The following is a 17,584-nucleotide window of genomic DNA, read 5'->3' as shown; positions in this document are numbered from 1 at the left end:
GGGATGTCAAGAAGGCTAAGCTAACCTTCTGAGATCCGTATAAACAAACAACCGAACATGGAGAGCCTTGAACCGAGGGACTGCTGTTTACCTAACCCCTGAACTGCAAGAGACATCAATCCCTGCCTTATTAAAGAAATGCATACGCTAGCCAGGCATGCCTGCTTGATCAGCTCTCTCTCATTCACAGCTTCTCTGGGGTCGGAGGAAGTTCCAACAGGCCCTGTTCCATAAATAAAATCCTTCTGGCTGGCGATAACTAAATTGTATTAAGACTGGCTCAGACAGCTTCAATTAGAAATAATCGGCAGGGGTGGACTGAAATACCCTCCATCAATTTGCTTACAGATGGTCTTTTCCTCCTTTTCCTCCCCAAGCCAATCCTAACTACCTGGTTCAATGAAAGCAGCAGGGAATCCATAACATACTTCTACTTTTTCTATGTGTAATCCATATCTATGTGTGTCCTGAAATCAAAACCTAATATATGAGTAAAAGCTTTAAATACAGAGAGAATCAACAGGTCTTTAACAGAAGATTCCCAGCCATCAGCAAGCAAAACCAGGAAACTTCAGAGTCTGAAGAACACAGACCCTCCCCCACCATGTTTACAAGATTTCTCTCATTTCTCAGCCACCCGAAAAGCAATCATTTGTGTATACTACAAATCCATCCTTTCTTTCTGAAGATTAGCGAAAATAAGGTTATTCAACCAAAATCATTTGCAAAACTCTACAGCATAGTCTTCTTACAAGTATCAGTATTTATTAAAGCTCAAAATCTTACGGAAAAGACATTTAAGATCTTGTTAATCTACCTATAATTTTTTCCAAATGCCAAATGAAACTATTTTTTTTCTGTGCTTATAAGAAATAAGTTCTAAAAGAGACTCACTCTTGCTTTTGCCCCAGCATACATTTACTCTGAAATCTAATCGCATATTTAAAATTAAACATTAGTGAATTGCACAATGCTCAACTGAACAGAAATAGTCAAGCTGTTGTATTTTCACAGATGTGAAAAATTAATTTGATTTTTCACAGGAATAAATTGGCAAATATTAAATTATATACATATTTCAGTATTTTCTCAAAAAAACTTTCTATTTGACCTTGGTCACTGGAAAAATGTTCTTAAAAATATTCAACTTCTCTTAAAAGGAAGAGTAGCTCAACAGAGAGCCTGGGTCAATAAATCCAAGTTTAAATCTCACTTCAAGTAAAAAATAAAAACACTGATAATTTACTGAATAAGTCAATCTTGCTCTGAATGTGCACAATTTCAAGACAGAAAAATAAAACCCACAACTAAATCCAATTACATTATGTCCGCAAACTACTCACTTCAGAGCATAACAAGGAAAATATGAAAAAAAACTAGGGGAAAGAAGTCTGGGATTGGGGAAGCAGGCATCCGTTTCCACATGAACTCCAAAGGGACTATAATCTTTGTACATCTTCTAAGGAGGTACTTGTGAGAACAGTCAATTGTAATGAGCCATGAAAAGAAAATCCCCAGTTCATGATATACAGCCTGCTCTCATGTCAGCAGGAACTTGCATTCTTTAGCACATTTCCAGTTCTGAAAAAACATCTTCTTCTCTTAAGCCTGGCACATGCTGCTTGGCACAGCCCATGTTACCATTGTGGGAGCTTGAAAACATAATTCATTGCAATCATAAAGAAAACAAATGCATATTCTTCAGGCTGCATTCATGCTGTAATACCAGTCCTGATGAGCTGATACTTCCGCAGGCAAACAGTCCCTTGCCTAACACATCCATGCATCAACTGGCCATATTAGGGAGACAGAATGTTGTTGTTCTTTCACAGATAGAAAGCTGAGAAGGTAAACAAATGCACTGAGGAGTAAATACATACCTGGCAGCAAACTTGTACTGAATTAAAAGTCCTCAGGTGCACAGCAAAAGCCTGCACCACACAAACAACGTTCTTCATTTACATACAATGGCATAGTTCAGGATAGAACAACAAACTAATCAAAGGGATGGCATAGATCATATATATACATTTATCTATTTACCTTATTAAAAAACCCTTAAAAAGCAGCAGAGGCTGCTCAGGGTTCTGTGGGAAAGGACAGGGAAAGGGGCTGTAGAAGTTAAGAAAAGGCAAATGGCCAGAGAGGAAACTGAGCGGAGAGGAGAGAGTAGAAATGGATTAGGGTTAAACATCAAAAAAAAAAAAAAAAAAAAAAAAAAAAAAAAATCAAACTGGGTAACTCATCAGTTGTAAGAGGAAAGAACAGGTTCTCCAAATCACCAAGTTGTCTTGATTTGCTACTCTGGAATAGTTGAGAGGGATGAGGGGGAAGGGTGAGGGAATTGAGGGCTCAGAGGTTAAAAAAAATATTGTCATAAAACCCATAGCACAAAAGCATGCAATCTGGAATTCTTAGGATTGAAGTTACAACTTCAGATATTGTACGAAAGACTTTTCTAAGCAGGATGACGGTCTTCTCTACTTTACCTACAATTTTTATTCCATGTATTAAGTACTTTTAAAAGTATTTTTTGCAGATTTTTTTCTTTAAATGCAATAATACTGTAGCTACAGGCAGGAAATGCTTTTGTTGCTTATGTATAACATTATACAAAATCATGTTACAGCAGAGCCCCCCCTATCAAAACAGGTCTATTGAAGCTCCAGTTATTTCCTATTCTTTATTAAACACTCAAATCCCTTTGTGAAAACACAAACCAAAGACTGCTTTACACAGACTTCCTTGAAATCAATGCATACTATTAAGAACAACTATTTCTTTTTGTCCCCAAACTCAAAACATGGATCAGGCTCTCAAGGTTAACGTCCTTGTCACACAACAGTTCTCATCCACTGCGCACTGGCCACTGTTGCGAGTCAATACTTCAAATACTCTACAATTTGCAAACCACAAAGCTCTATGCCTCCAGGAAGCCCCTGTGGTGTATGTTTTTACTCAGACTTCAAAAAGCTATTAGAACAAACACTGGTGGAAAGGGAAGGTGAAAGGCCCAGGGGATGAACGATCAAAATCAAGTAAACGAGCACAAACAGTTTACAGAAAGGGAGAGAAATTTCATGGCAAGGAGGCAACCTGAATGCATGAATGACCCTTGTGGAGACTTTTAATAAGATCAAAGATATGTAAAGGCTTGGAACCTGAGTATTTTCCACCCAGATACTGCAAAGCCATGAGTGAGAACTGTAACATCCAAAAAACTAGCATCCCGTTTTGCACACAAGAAAGCAGAAATAAAGATGAAAGAAATAATTCCTTCTTTGGTATTGTATAAATAAACTACAGACCTGGCAACACAAAATTTAGATTCGTGGCTTCTACTTCCTTTCTCTACGTAAACAAGAGGACTCCTGGAGAAAGCTGCCCGCTACAAATAGGACAGAGCGAGCTCCTCCTGACCAGCTCATCCTGAGACCCTTGGTCCACCTGTCTACAGAGTATTTCAGTCATCTCTCACCAAAAAAAGTAACCCTTGAAAGTAAAATTCCACCTTAAACATCAAAAGAAGCAATTATAAATTGTGTAAATCCCCTGCACATTTTTGGGAGAATTTAAGGATCACTTTAAAAAGTACCATATTTGGGCAGTTTGGTCATGTACCCGAATCCACAGGGATCCTCTGAATCCCTCACATTTAGCTGTACTGACATCAGCTAAGTCCTCAGCAAGAAAAAGGGCCCTTCCTTCCCAGAAGGACAATGCTTAACTGAGCAGCAGTAAACCAACAGAAACTTTTACGACATCTATGTTTTTTCACTCTTCAGAAGAAACTGTAATTTGTTCCTTCTGTAATTTTTTCCAAGGCACTCACTGAAGTATCCCAAACCTGCAAAGGCAAGTATATGAGAACAAAATTAAATATATATATATATCTATATTCCCATTTGTTCTAGGAGATACAAAGTATTACCAAATTATTATTTTTTGATGCTCTAAGGTTGCTCAGCCAAACTGTAGAGACACTTAATAAAACTCACTGTTAGTTATATTCTTTTTCAAGAAAAAAATATATTCACACTTGAAATTACAGCAAGCATGTATTGAATTTGCAAAATGAAACACCTAAAAAGGACAACAACAAAGAACAGACAGAAGGCAGCACATGCATCCTGCTCTTGTGTGCAGGATGTGTGGTACATTAAACTTCTCTACTATTTCATGAAAGTAAGAGCAATCATGTTGTTCCACGCCCTGTTCTAATCCAAACTGTTTGCAACTTCAGCAGCATAAAACCAGTGAAGCCAAAATTAAATGAAGAATTTGGTCTGTAAGGAACAGGATATTTGGGTTGTAGTGACTGTGCAAGGCACCTCCACTTAAAGTGAAAAATATCCAAAATAAAAATGCAGCAGAAATTTTAAAACCTGAATATGGATCTATTCTGCAGCTGTGTGTTTATGGAACCATCACATATGCAAAACAGGGTAGGATTGCTTTTATAGGGGAAATAAACTCATTCAATTCCTCATTTTGAATATTTAATTTTGCCTCCCACCCACATGTTGGATTTTTTTCCCTGTTTTTTCTTCAAAAAAGGTAACCTTCAGCAAAGGAACCCCACTGAACAAAGGATTTCCAAAGCACGTGAGGCAAGACTCACGACAGCCCAACAGCAGCAGTTTACATAACAGCAGCATGGGGCCAAAAGGCATTAGATAATTTGGAAATGGTGCCCAAGTAAGTTAATGGTGATGTGATGGCAAATACAAGCACAGAACAAATACAGGCAAATAGAGCTGCCTGTTTGGGCATATCCACTGCAGACATGTCCTGCCAGAGAGCTGCACTGGGCAATGGGCTCCAAGAGCTTACAGTCGCTGTTATAATTATTCAAAATTCAGCAAAGTAACAGCCCTAAATATGCAAGATGCTTATTTTCTCCCAGGGAATGCAACTTTCCACAATAACTACATTCCCCCAAAATAACAAAGCCTGGATTAACTGGAAAGACTTATGACCACAAGAGACTCTACACAGAAGTAAGGTTATTATACACAGCAGCATTTCCCGCTCTCAGTTTTACCACAAATCTCAAGATAAGTGCACCTCTTTTGAAATCCCAGATCCTAAAAACATGCAACTGAGTGCAAATCTCAGTTTGTTTAATTTATGTATCTAGCTCTTGTGGCTTAGGAGAATCTTATATATGACCTGAGTTTATCTAAGAAAAGAAACAATCCTTACAGATTTTTTTTTTTTTTTAATAAAAGGAAAATCATTCTTTGGGGGCTTACAATCGTTGAGTACTTTGGACAGCTGACTACCAATGTCACTGCCAACTGAAACAACTGTTCAGTTTCAAAAATACTTATAAAAACCCACAGTCGGCTCCCAAGCTCTCCCCACACTATCAGATCCCGATTTTATCCTCAAATTAAGATAAACAAATGCTATTATAGCATCTTTCTATTTTGCAACGGGGATTTGAAGCTTAACTTCAGGGTAACTAGTAGAGCAATTGCTGTTCTTGGAAGCAAAAAGGGAAACTTAATTAGAATGCACTTGGAGCAGACTATTTTGGCAGCTCAATTCCCAACAGCCTCCATCTGCAGAGGGCAATCTCAGGCACAGAGCTAGACTGGATTTTCCCTTCAGCCCTTCCTTTCAAGAGCTCACAATATTGCAGCACTAGAACATCCACAGGTCAGAAAAATCACCTCTACCTTGCACATCCCTACAGAAGCCTGAAAATGCTGGTAGAAATATTTGAAGACAAAATAAGCTGTTACTGGCATCCAACTTCAGGGACCAAGAAAGACGGGCAGGGGATGCAGTAGCAGATGAATAAAGAACAGAGGCAAACAGGAGAGAGGTGAGAGCATTAGCAAAAAGTCAAAGTGAAGGGAGACTCAATGGAGATTGGAAGCAAATATTAAGAAAAAATGTATGCAAGTGATTGCCAAGTGGGGTTTCTTTTGGTTGTGGGTTGTGGGTTTTTTCCGTTTCCCAAGTGGTAAAATCTGTAGAAGTTAAGATACCTTATGGTCAAACAAATCCCATCTGCTGGAATTCTTTTATTTTCTTAATAGGATTTTTTTCCCCATAAATAGCACAAATAATTAATTTCATATTTACAGCAGGACTCCAGTGAAATGCAAAAAATAAAGCAGTTGATTACTCACTAAGGAGAAAAAAACCCCTCAGTACAGGGCAACAGGTCAATTACAAAGCACCACCCAAAACCAGCAAAGTTTTCCTTGTGTGTGTCAGCATGGGGAATGCAATCACTTAATTAGAGCTGGTATCATAATGCATCTCACAATGAAGAGCTAATTAAGATATTCTTTTTTGTATCTGAAATTTTAAATGCTTAACTTCACCGCCTTGTTTTTTAAAGGTAATTTTCTTCATAGATGGAGGCAGCACCTACATCCTTACTGCTTTCCACATACAAACAGTAAGCTCAGAAGAACACGCTCTACAGAGTAGGACAGAAATAAACTAAACACAAACCCAACAGGCAGCAAAGCTCAGTTTGCTTTGGGGCTGAGCTCACACTTGTGCAAGTGTGAGGTGCTTTGCTACTTAGGGGAGCAAAAGGAGTTCAGTACACACTGCTCTTTACTGCCATGGAAGGATAGGTGAGAGAGCAATAGTACTTCTTCCTGAAGGCCACCAACAGCCCTGCCCTGGAGCGGAGTGTGATGGTTACTGGTGTGATGTGGTGGAGTAGGGAAGAAACGCTGCAGTAGCACCATGTGCTGCAGAACCACCAATGTTCCTTCCGTTGCACTAATGACGCTTCCATTAAGCTCCTCTTGCACAAGAATAGAAAGGGTGGGTGGCAGTAAAATAAAAGGCTCCCTCTCGTTCTTTTCAATGACCCACAGGATCACTGTGTAGCCTATACTGTACCCAACACAAGGGCTTACACAGGAGCTGGACTCTTTTCTTGCCGACATACTCAAATGCTGCTACATCACCTGATGCCTGATAATTCCATAATCCATGTCTGCTTGATCCCAGAAAAACAACCTGCTGGACACACACTCCAATGGAAACTTCAAATCCAAAGAGTCATAACCTCCCCTGGGAACAGCATCTGCTCTTGTGTGCAATGACCTGCTGCCTGTGAAACCAATCTTACTATCAACACATTCCCCCTTCAGAGCTCTGAGTTCAGAGATTCCTGCAATTCTGTCACTGCAGACAAGACCAGGATCTCCCAATCCTAACATGAACGAGGCAGACAGGCAGTTAGTAAATTAACATTTCCTTGACTTCTGTTTTCATTCAGAAGGAACGTGCACAAATCTTGACTTTGATTCCACAAGAACACTCAAAGGCCAATAAATCTGGTTATTCAGCTTCAAAGGTCAACATGGGCTCACACGATGTCACTACTCAAAAGGTAGGCTCGATTCCTTCAGGCCAACCTTTTTCTGTAAATGCAGCACAAACTCCTAGTTCCTATGTGGTCACCAGGACTTCCACATCACTACAGTTTAATCTGCTCAAGAGGGGATCACACAAGGAAGTGATGCCTCCCTGGCAGCAATCCTCTCCCAGCCTCCGTCCATAGTACACCAGCCAACTTTCACAAAACGGAGAGAAGGAGATTTATGCCTGAAGTACCCCTTAAGGATTTTAGGTTTTGTTTGGTTTAGAGGGTAGGGGAAAAGAGACTGTGAAAGAACAAGCAGAGCTAATCTCCAGCTTTTAAATAAAACACAGCTACACAGATTTCTTTGCCCTTGGGCTTTTGTTTCTCCTCTTGACTGAAATCCTGCTCAGCCTCACCTGATTCTGACAGGGATGGCAACCCACCAGACCCTTGCAGCCAACAATTTTTTATTTTCCTTTATTAAAACAGGAGCCAGGCTGGGAAAACAAGGACATTAAATGTGCCTAAATTCCATTTGGCGTAAGAGAAGATTATCCTATTCTAATGCAACACAAGCAAAGAATTCCAAATGTCAAGATCTCCCACAAAAAAGGTATGCTGCTTAGTGACAGGATGTTTAATTATTCTCTGTGCAATGAAAAGGTTTCGACTGCCCCATTCCTGCTGATGTCAGTAAGGAGTACCCTCTAAATCACAGAGTTGGGAATTTGACATTTATCTACAGTGAACCATTTAAAGTTTGTCTCCTACAGTTGTTAAGAAAAACCCAAACCCCTGAAAGTAACATTCCACAAATGCCAGCTATGTTGGGGTGTTGAGACCTACCTGAACAAAGTGACATATACTTTGAATAGTAATAAAAACAACCTGAATATCAAAAAAGAATACAATTAAGATAGGTCTTAAGGAGGAGATTACAGAAGACAATGTGATACACACATTATTTTACTGTTGCATTTTTCAATCTTCATATACCTTTAATTTCCCTCATGCTATTCAACCTCTAGTCAACTTCCTTGCTTAAGTGCTAAAAAATACTGAAAAAAAAGTTGAGTCCCACTTTTAAACCCTCAGTTTTAACTGGAATTGAAATTATGCAAAGTAGTGCTGTTCACGTACAGCTCTTACATCACAGCTCTCCCACAATGTCATTAAGTACTTTGCAAGCCAGTGTGGGATCTCATCCAATGAAAAAAGTGGCAAAATAAAAAACCACCAAAGATGCACCAAATCCACAATATGCTGAAAGGGAAACATATTCTGCATTTCTACCCTTGATTCCACACATAAGAATACAAGGAATTCTCAAGAACAAGGCACTTTGCTTAATTCTGACCCCTCTATCCCTCTATGTCATGTTATACCAACACAGCTGGATCCCAGAAGTGCTGTGTCCTGGGTTAGGGAGCACATCTGTGCTGGTACTTCAGAACAGACTTTTATGGCACATTCAATCCCTCTTACCATGACAAGCAGTGGAAACACTGAAATGGACTTGTTCTCTCAAGTGCAAGGCAAAAAGTTACTGAACAAAAGACAAAGTCATAAACCAGTTTGTCTTCACCTGTTATAAGAAACTTAAAACTCCTGTTATCCTGTATGGCTAAAAAGAACAGCAAAGCCACAAAGCTTGTACTCCAATATTCTCATTTGTATCTCTTATGAAAAGTGTCTTTTATTACATTTAAATTTCCTCAATTCAGAAATGTGTTCAGCTCTAAGGAGTGTTAGATATGCACTGCTTCTTTCACATTAAGAAATAAGGTAGCTCTTAACTAAGTCATGTATAGCAATTTTTAGTTAAAAAGAGGAGAATGGCAATCGAACACATTGCAGTGCCTCAGAAAGGATGAACACTTCACTAGCAATTAGACAGAAAAGAAAGTGAACCACGCCTGAGATATCACACATGCTCCAATTAAATTTAAAAAGTTGCTAAGTTTTACAATAATCAAGCACAAGACAGATGCAATGAGCCAAAACCAAAGAAATGGGCATATTGAAAGTCAATCTCTTAGAAGATGTCAAGACACACATCAACAGATCATGATTTTGCAAACCAAGAAGAGTTTTACAGGGTCAGTTCTTGGGTGAGAGACAGTTAAATAAAATCCACAATTAGCACTAGGTTACTCAAAATGATTTGCTGAACTTTCCTCTAAATTTCTTATCAGCTGGCACAACATTCCTTGGTGCAAGGTATGTTGAAATAAGCATTTTCCAAAGACTGTCATTGTTAGCTTTTATCTTCTTTAGAATAAGACGCTTAAACATACAGTCCCTGTCTCCCCAAACTTGTTCTTGAACAATACTTTTCACTCATTTACCCTATACAGTCTTCCATTTACAACTAAAACAGCTGCCACATATCACCCACCTCAGCAAGCAGTGCCCCATCAGTAGCTCGCTCCCTCATCCACACAAAGAATAACTTTAAAAGCAGTGTAGTTTAAATTGCCTTTCAAATCCTGTTTGCTTTTTAAGCACCTTGTTAAACTAAGCAAAACTCTCTTGTGAGTTTAGAGATTATGTCCCCCTTCTTATGCATTTGATCATGCAACCAGTCTGGAAAGGAAGCGTCATCCTGTCAATTAACAGGCCTTGAAACTTTGCCCTCAGTTAAAGCACAAACAGCTCCACAACGGAGCCCTACAGAACAGCAGATCTGCCAGCAAATACTGGCTTTTTTCTTTCAGATGATGGTGCAAACATTCTAGAAAGTAGGTTGTACCTTGTCATTCAAGCAATAAAAGCATGCCTGGACACAAAACCAGAAGTGAGATCAAAAATAAATCCTACTTTCACCCACCACCCTGCTGCCTGCCCATTTTACCCTGCATGAGCAAACATCCAGGCAAACGACACATGAGTATTGTCAAACTGCAATTCATCATCCTCCTCTGCAGAGATGATATGGCAGTGCATGACATCTCTGCTAAGTAACATCTCTCAAGAGCCAAGTTACATTTTGCTTTATTTCATGTTATTAAGCTTTGCTTCCACCTCCTTGGACCACCCTAAGGGATTCTTCTCTGTTATGTTCTTCAAATACTTGCAGATAATCATATCTCCTGCTCAGACATCATTTAACCAAGTTTCATGCATTTCTTTTCATCTTCTTTCCCTCATAAATCAATCCCTTCAGCCTCTCCAGCATTCTTGCTGCTCTTCCCTGAATTTCTTCCAAACTACTGACATCTCTCAGCGACTGAGGAACTTCCAATTGCATGCTGTACTCTAGATTTGTTTTTTGTAATCTAAAGAAAGATAATTACATCTTTTCAATAAATATTAATGCTCTAAGCCTGGAACAAATCTAAATCAGGAATTTCATTATTTTGGGTTTTTTTCCAGAATGGATAGTAATTATCCCCATTTCACAGAGCAGAAGAGCAGAGAGAAGTATCTGCCTTATTGCTGCACACAAGCAGTGCCAGAATAAGAAACAGATCCACGTTCTGCCATTCCCAGTTGTGGTCTGCCAAGTTACAGCCCACAGATGACATAAGACAATGCTCCCAGGCTGATCTGTAAGCAAACACAAGCCACTTCCAAGTGAGTCTGGAACAACACCAGGGGAGCCCAACACTTGCTCGTGCGAGTGGGTGCTGTTGGCACCAGTGGGACCATGCAACACCCTAAGGCGTGCCATGGTCTGTCATTACCTTTAGTAGTCAGGACACAAATCTCTGACACATCTACTTAATTTTTACTGCTATGGAGAGGTTTGTTTCTAAAACCAGCCATCAGCTATCATCAGGTCAACTGGCTGAGCAAGCTAACTCAGTTCCAGAGTTCAAGACTGGTTTTAAATATGAGAGGACTGATTGAATGCCAGGCTGAGGCAGTACAAGGCAGTTTTTAACCTGGACATTTCCTTCCCTTCCCTCCCACTCTGATACATTTCCAAAGGAATCACAGAAAAATTACTTCAGAAAAATTTTTAAAAAGCTCTTTGCAAAAAAATCTGTAAGAGACTGTATGAGAGGAGGCAAGGATGAAGCATAGGTTGGGGGTAAGGGAGAGAAAAGTCTGACCAGTTAAATTAAAAAAAAAACCCCAACCCACAAACAGGATGCAGACACATTAAAAAAGCAACACTGATCTAACAAAGGAATGTGAACTGCAGTTGACTCAAGCAGCATCACAGCAATGGCCCTCCCCCTACACCCAAATCGCTGCAACTCTTAAAGATACAGGTTTTTAGGCTCTTTCAAATCCTGTGCTTCTTTCCCATTCCTTGATACTCTTAACCTGACTTAATTTAACCTATTGCCTTTTCTTTCCAGACAACAAGAGTACCCAAGTTTGACCCAGACTAAAGCAAAGCAAACTAAGTTGTATTATTCTGCCTACCTTAGAGAGGTATTAAATTCTAGCATTCTGCTACATATCCTTCTCATTGAAAGAACAAACCATAAAGGGTCCTCTGTTTTCAAGGTCTGCTGTTCAACATCAGATGAGTGTAACCAAGATTAGATAATGAACACCTTGGTGAAAGCTATCATTTCTTCCCACTAACTCAACAGACAGAGCAAAATGCCATTATCTAAATCTATATACTACTTTCTTCATGTTATTACTGGTTCACAATTACAGCTCCTGCTTACATCCACAAGGGTGCCAAAGACTCCTTATAAGGCTTCTCCCTGTCCCAGGAAGAACCATTTCCTCCATCCAAAAACGTAGAAATAGCAATGTAAATGCCATCCTCCTGTTCTTTTTGTTCATCAAATTTTTGCCTCCAGGAGACAAAAGTTACTAAGAACATTACATAATTATATTTTAAAGCAAGACATCATCTTGATTTTCAGCTCTAAGGTCATCTATGCATCATTTCATCACCTACCTGAAGGGACCCTCAGTGAATCCCTACAAGCTCTTCTATACCAGAAAACTAAAAGCAAACATGTATCTGGTGTAATCTTTTCTTTAAATGTGTATTTTTGCTAATTAGGCTCTCAGACCTATTTGAAAAGTGTAGCATTTGGTGACAAAACTAGAAGTACAGCTAGGATAGAACACATGAGATATTTTATATAGTCAGAAAATCTTATCTTGTAATAGGAAGAAGAAAGGAAACTTGCAGAGGGTCAAAATTAGAGCAGTTGCATCACACTAAGTTAAATGGAAAATAGACCATCTTCTGCAAGAAATCAGGAAACTTCACCTTTCTCTGTAGATCAATTGCTATGTTGATTGTTTGCTGTCATAGAACATAATAATTTCTTTTCTCCACTTGTTCAACAGAAGTAATCTTTCTCATCTCCCTAAGAGGATGGGGGATTAACTAGTGACAAATGGGCTGAAGACACAAGAGAAATACAAAAATACTGCCTCGTATCTTTAAAATCTTATCCTGCAATCTGTGTTAAATGCAACACCTATTATTGCCTTTTGAAAAGGCTCAGAACTACTCTCCTGCCTTAAAAGAAAGAAAAAAACCAAAACAGTAATGACACTTACAAACTCTAGCACCCGTCATCTCCCATGCTCTAACCTACAGAGGCATAAATCCTTCCTGTAATTCACCAAGGATGAAAAATACCGTTGTACGTAATATTATAAAACCAGGAGACACGAACAATGAAAAACTCTCAAGATGTCCAAAAACCCATTTATCAAGCAGTTCTTGCTTGAAGGCAAGTTAGGTAATAACATGCAGAACAGCCAATTTAAGGAACTTGCATCCAATATACTATATTTAATAAGTAGCTACAGGTAAAAATGATTGCAGGTTTGCTTTCTTTTACTTGTTCACATACATTAGGAGAGGAGAGATTACCACAAACCTTTCTGGGCACAGCATGATTTCTGTGTTACTGCCACTTAACAAGAAGTCATTTTGAGACCTGAGTTTGTTGACACAGGGGATGTGGCTTCAGGCCATTCGGTCTCACACTAAGTCACAGCCTCCATCACGTAATTAGAAGAGGTACAGTCCCCACCAGATCAGTGCTCCAACTGGGTATGAGCCGATTTCAAAACTTCAGGAGATTACTGGTAGCACTTTACCTTGCAATATGGAAACATCCTCTACACTTGACACAGATTAGTATTTGTTAGCTGCTAAGCACCTACCTGGAATTCGGATTTTAAATTTACCACTTTGTCCAAAACCACCGTCTATTATTCCATCTTCTCCTGTAGACAGTTTCACTTTCAGACCCACAAAAATTTGGATGTTTGTTTCCTTTTTAAACAACGAACGACCAATCACACTGTAATCATCCATCACCTGCAAAAAAAAAAAAGGATTTATAAGTTTACAATCTAAAGTGACAAGACATTATCCATGATACATGCTAAGTTTGGCAACTTCTATCACTCTGCCTCTGACAAACCATTTATCCCCAAATGAGCAAAACTCTAGATGAGTCATCTAAACTGCTGAGTTTAAGGCAATTTGTGTCTAAAATCATAGAAGACTTTATGACTTAAGCTATTTCTGCTTCTACCTCCCTTACCAAAACATAGGAAGAATAAAACCTGCATCAGAACATGCTGTAAAGATCAGTTAATTAAAATCTTTTTTCTGCTTTGAAACCTTTCCATGAAAGTCACTTAAGTACCTATGCTCACAAAAAAGTTTATTTCATTATTTATTCTACAGCTAAGTACATTATCACCAACCTAAACATTCTTTCTCTTAGCTCCAGACCTGCACTCCAACAGCTACACTTTCAAAGAATGACAGTGTTTCTAAATAGAGCCTTTTAAATATTCACCTTTACATACATACTGATTTGTTAAACCAAGAGCCTTATGACCATTATATCCAATTTTAATTTCAAGGTTTGTAACCCAGTGGGAAGAACCATTCCAAGTTGAATTCTTAATTAAGCTATCAGGAACAAGAGGCAGTGAGGTTGGTGGGTAAGGCAAGATAAACAACCCTCCCTTAGGCATTACAAAGTATAAGGTGCAGTCAAGTGAGCCTAATCCTGTAGGTGTGAATATCCTTGTATACCCGACGCCTGGAGTTACTCTACCTTGTAGACGCGGAAAGAACATTTATTTATCAGAATAAATATGGGGATATTACTGAAATCTTTCCAAGATTATTTTTTGTGGTAAAAGTTGCAGCTCCTCTTCATATCTTGGGAACCTTTTTTAGCTACACCTAAGGGTTTTAAAGACCAAAGTGACTTAGAACAGTAAAGAATTACAACCAGTTTTGAACACTTCCTTTCCTCCAGTTTAAATGCACTCAAAATATTGATGACTCAAAGTATTGCTGGTTTATTAAGCAACTGTCCTCCCCTGAAGCCTCCTCCATAAACTATAATGCATACAGAGACTCAAATCCCTAGGACTGTTATTGTTTTGTTACACATATATGCCTCTACTTTAATGCCAATCTCAGTATGGTAGTAAATCTAGCATCAGAAATTTCATTTTTGTTTTATTTTAAACAGAGCTTCCTTGCTCAGCTATAAACAGCCTTGAAAGGGCTGTGCAGTATTAGAGAGCACTGGCAGGACCTCTCCCTGTCCTGACCAGATGCAGGATGAGAAATATCTACAGCCCTTCTTGCTTTTGTCACATGGACATGACAGCAGGACAAGCAGCTCTGCTCTGGGTGCAGCCAAGGCTGTAGGCAGAAACACTCAGATGCCTCAACAACATTCACTACTCGAACATCCACTCCTCATCTCTCCCCAAAATGACACATTTCTGGCTTTTTGTTGTGTTTGACCTCTCCCACTGCTTCAAAATAGCTTGTGAACCACTGATGGCAGTATAGCAACATCTTGGCTGAAATGTAAAACTGAATAGTATCTCTTCCTAGAGCCCCTGATAATAGGTGGTGGTAGAGGGGGCAGAAGCTTTCAGGCACACTCACCTTTCTTTGGGTCTGAAACAGAAGACTAGAAGAAAAAGAAGCTGTTAATTCCAACCTGAAGAAGCACTTACATTCTCAAAACCTACATTTTTTCCAGTTGCAGTAGCTGGAGAAATTCAAGTGTTACTTCATCCTATAAATCTTTTATTCCTAAAGCAAGAATTTCAAAACTGTTCATCCCTCTTGTTCCACTGCTGGCTACATGTTTCTTCCCCCCATGCTTGAAATACAGACAGTACCATATGCTCCAGGGAAGATCTCCAATATATCTATTATTTTTGCAGTTATCCCTCAAATGGCACAGGAAGCCAACTTTAAAGGCCACACAAACATCTTTTATTTTTCCAAGAGCACTTCAAAGTTATAGTTAACTTAATTAAAAATGGAATTACAGGGTGAGCAATCATACTAGGCTAGCATGGTTCAGTTTAGAGCCTCCCCAGCAAGGTTGACAGAAAAAACCCCAGTGATTTCTGTGAACAAGTGTTACAGGCATCATGTACCTTAGAGTAAACCAGCAATGATAACCTTTAACTGATTATTAGAACAGAAACAAAATCTATCACCATTTAGCTATGCCACACTCACTTAAAACCTTTGAATTAAAAAACCCTCATCTTTTATAAAGAAAGGTGCTTTTTAGGGTCTTGCTCTTGTACATTCAGTATAGCAGAGTAACCAAGGGCTCCAGATGCACTGTTCTTTTCACTCTAATGGTCAACTCCTTAAAAAAAAAAATCCCTCCTTTAACCAATCAATACGTTCTGTAGGTATCACCATGATTCCTTGGGCATCTCTACAGGCCATTAGAAACAAAACCACTTTAGTGGTGCTGAGATAGTAAGTGATCAGTGACTTGCCTGACTGGCTATTTGGAATAAAATCTTTATGACCGAAGGTCTCAGTCTCACACACTAAATACTACACACCCCATCCTGTGCCATCCATGCCCTCCGGTGAGCCTACCATCAATTTATCCCTGACAAAGACAAAATAACTAGAGAATGCCTGTCCTAACAGGAACTAAGATAACTGGATCAGTCTCTGCATTAAAATAAATGAGTGTAGCAGAGAATTGCTATGAAGGAAAGCTCATTTTCTGAACTTTAAGATTACATTAGGAAAAAAAATAAAAGAAAAATTAAATTTTTGGTTTAGTTGTGCTTTGTAAAAAGGCAGAGAAATACATGTTGCTCTCTCTAACTGAAACTCAACACTTCCAATTACTTTACCAGCAATTTACCTCCAATCGTGGGATTTTAAGTTAATCCCCTTTGAGTTCTCAGAACATCTACAATGGCAATCACTTTGCCTATTAGCTGAACAGCCTTTTGGGAGAGCTTTCTGCTTTTCTCTCAAACACTTTTTTTCAGTATAAAATATTATGAACTTACAAAGCCAAATGCCACAAAGACAGTAAGGGATACGCAGTCTGCTCTGAAGCAGCAGCAAGGGGCCTAGCAATGAGGGCAGACTAATTTTATTAACTTCAGGGAAACTTCAAAAAGCTTTAGGGCTTTAATGCCAGACAGAGACGACCCCAAAAGTCAGTTTAAGTGCTGCATAAACAAAGGATTAGGGCAAGAAAAAGCTGAAGGCTCCTTGCATTTCTTGTTTATATTGTCATATGACCTAGTAGGAGTGGGAGAGGGCTGCCTCTCTGACTTTAATCCCCCATGGTGTACAGTGGCGTTTCAGTTCACTGACCTACATTATGATAATATTTTTTTAAATTTATGGGCAGAGGTGCAGCATCAAACTCACTTAAGGACTTTAGAAAAAGAAAAGGGGCGGGAAGGGAAAAATACCCAGAAGAGAAATTTTCTGGCTGGTATAGTCTCCCCCTCTCACTCAGGTTAGATCAGCAGCTTAGAAAGGGATTTCAAGTTCAAAGGGAACGTCTCTGTTACTCTTGTTTTATGGCTTAGACCAGAGGACACAATAGCACTGAGTTTATGAAATATCCCTTCCCAGTTGGCTTTTGTGTTTGCACAAAAAAAGTAAACAGTGCTTTATAACCACAGGTGAAGTATGTGCATCTCTGGCACATAACCCTTGTGCTAAAACCGAGAAGTTCACATAAAAAAATAACCAACTCGCACTCCCCATCTCAGGAGTACTTACTCTGCCTTAGACTGTTTGCAAAACCACAGTTCATGTTATGTGCTAGAATTCAGTGCAAACCATAGTATTAATTCCAAGGAAAAACAACTCCGGGATTCCCCCTGGAGCAGGATAGCAAGTTACACTGTCCAGCCTGTTAAAGGTCCTCCTTTTTACAATAATTTAGAAATGACTGTCATCTGAACACCCTCTCAAACAATCCATCACACACATTTTGAGAGCAAGTAACTCTCATCTCTTAATGTATC

General features: G+C 39.1%; 1 protein-coding gene across 3 annotated transcripts in view; it reads right to left on the bottom strand.

Annotated features, from left to right (window-relative positions):
- EEFSEC (eukaryotic elongation factor, selenocysteine-tRNA specific) overlaps positions 1-17,584 on the bottom strand; it is a 133,004-nt gene that overhangs the window by 38,317 nt on the left and 77,103 nt on the right. For all 3 annotated transcript variants that reach the window (XR_004242339.1, XM_032120745.1, XM_032120746.1), the window contains one exon: positions 13,448-13,604. Coding sequence is in view for 2 of the 3 variants with exons in the window: in XM_032120745.1 (XP_031976636.1) it covers positions 13,448-13,604 (157 nt within the window). In the remaining variant the exon portion in view is untranslated. The remainder of the gene's footprint in view (positions 1-13,447; positions 13,605-17,584) is intronic.

Source organism: Corvus moneduloides, chromosome 11 (assembly GCF_009650955.1).
Source record: "Corvus moneduloides isolate bCorMon1 chromosome 11, bCorMon1.pri, whole genome shotgun sequence".
Lineage (NCBI taxonomy): Eukaryota > Metazoa > Chordata > Aves > Passeriformes > Corvidae > Corvus > Corvus moneduloides.
Note: the sequence above shows the minus strand (reverse complement) of the source record. Positions and strands in the feature narration are given on the sequence as shown.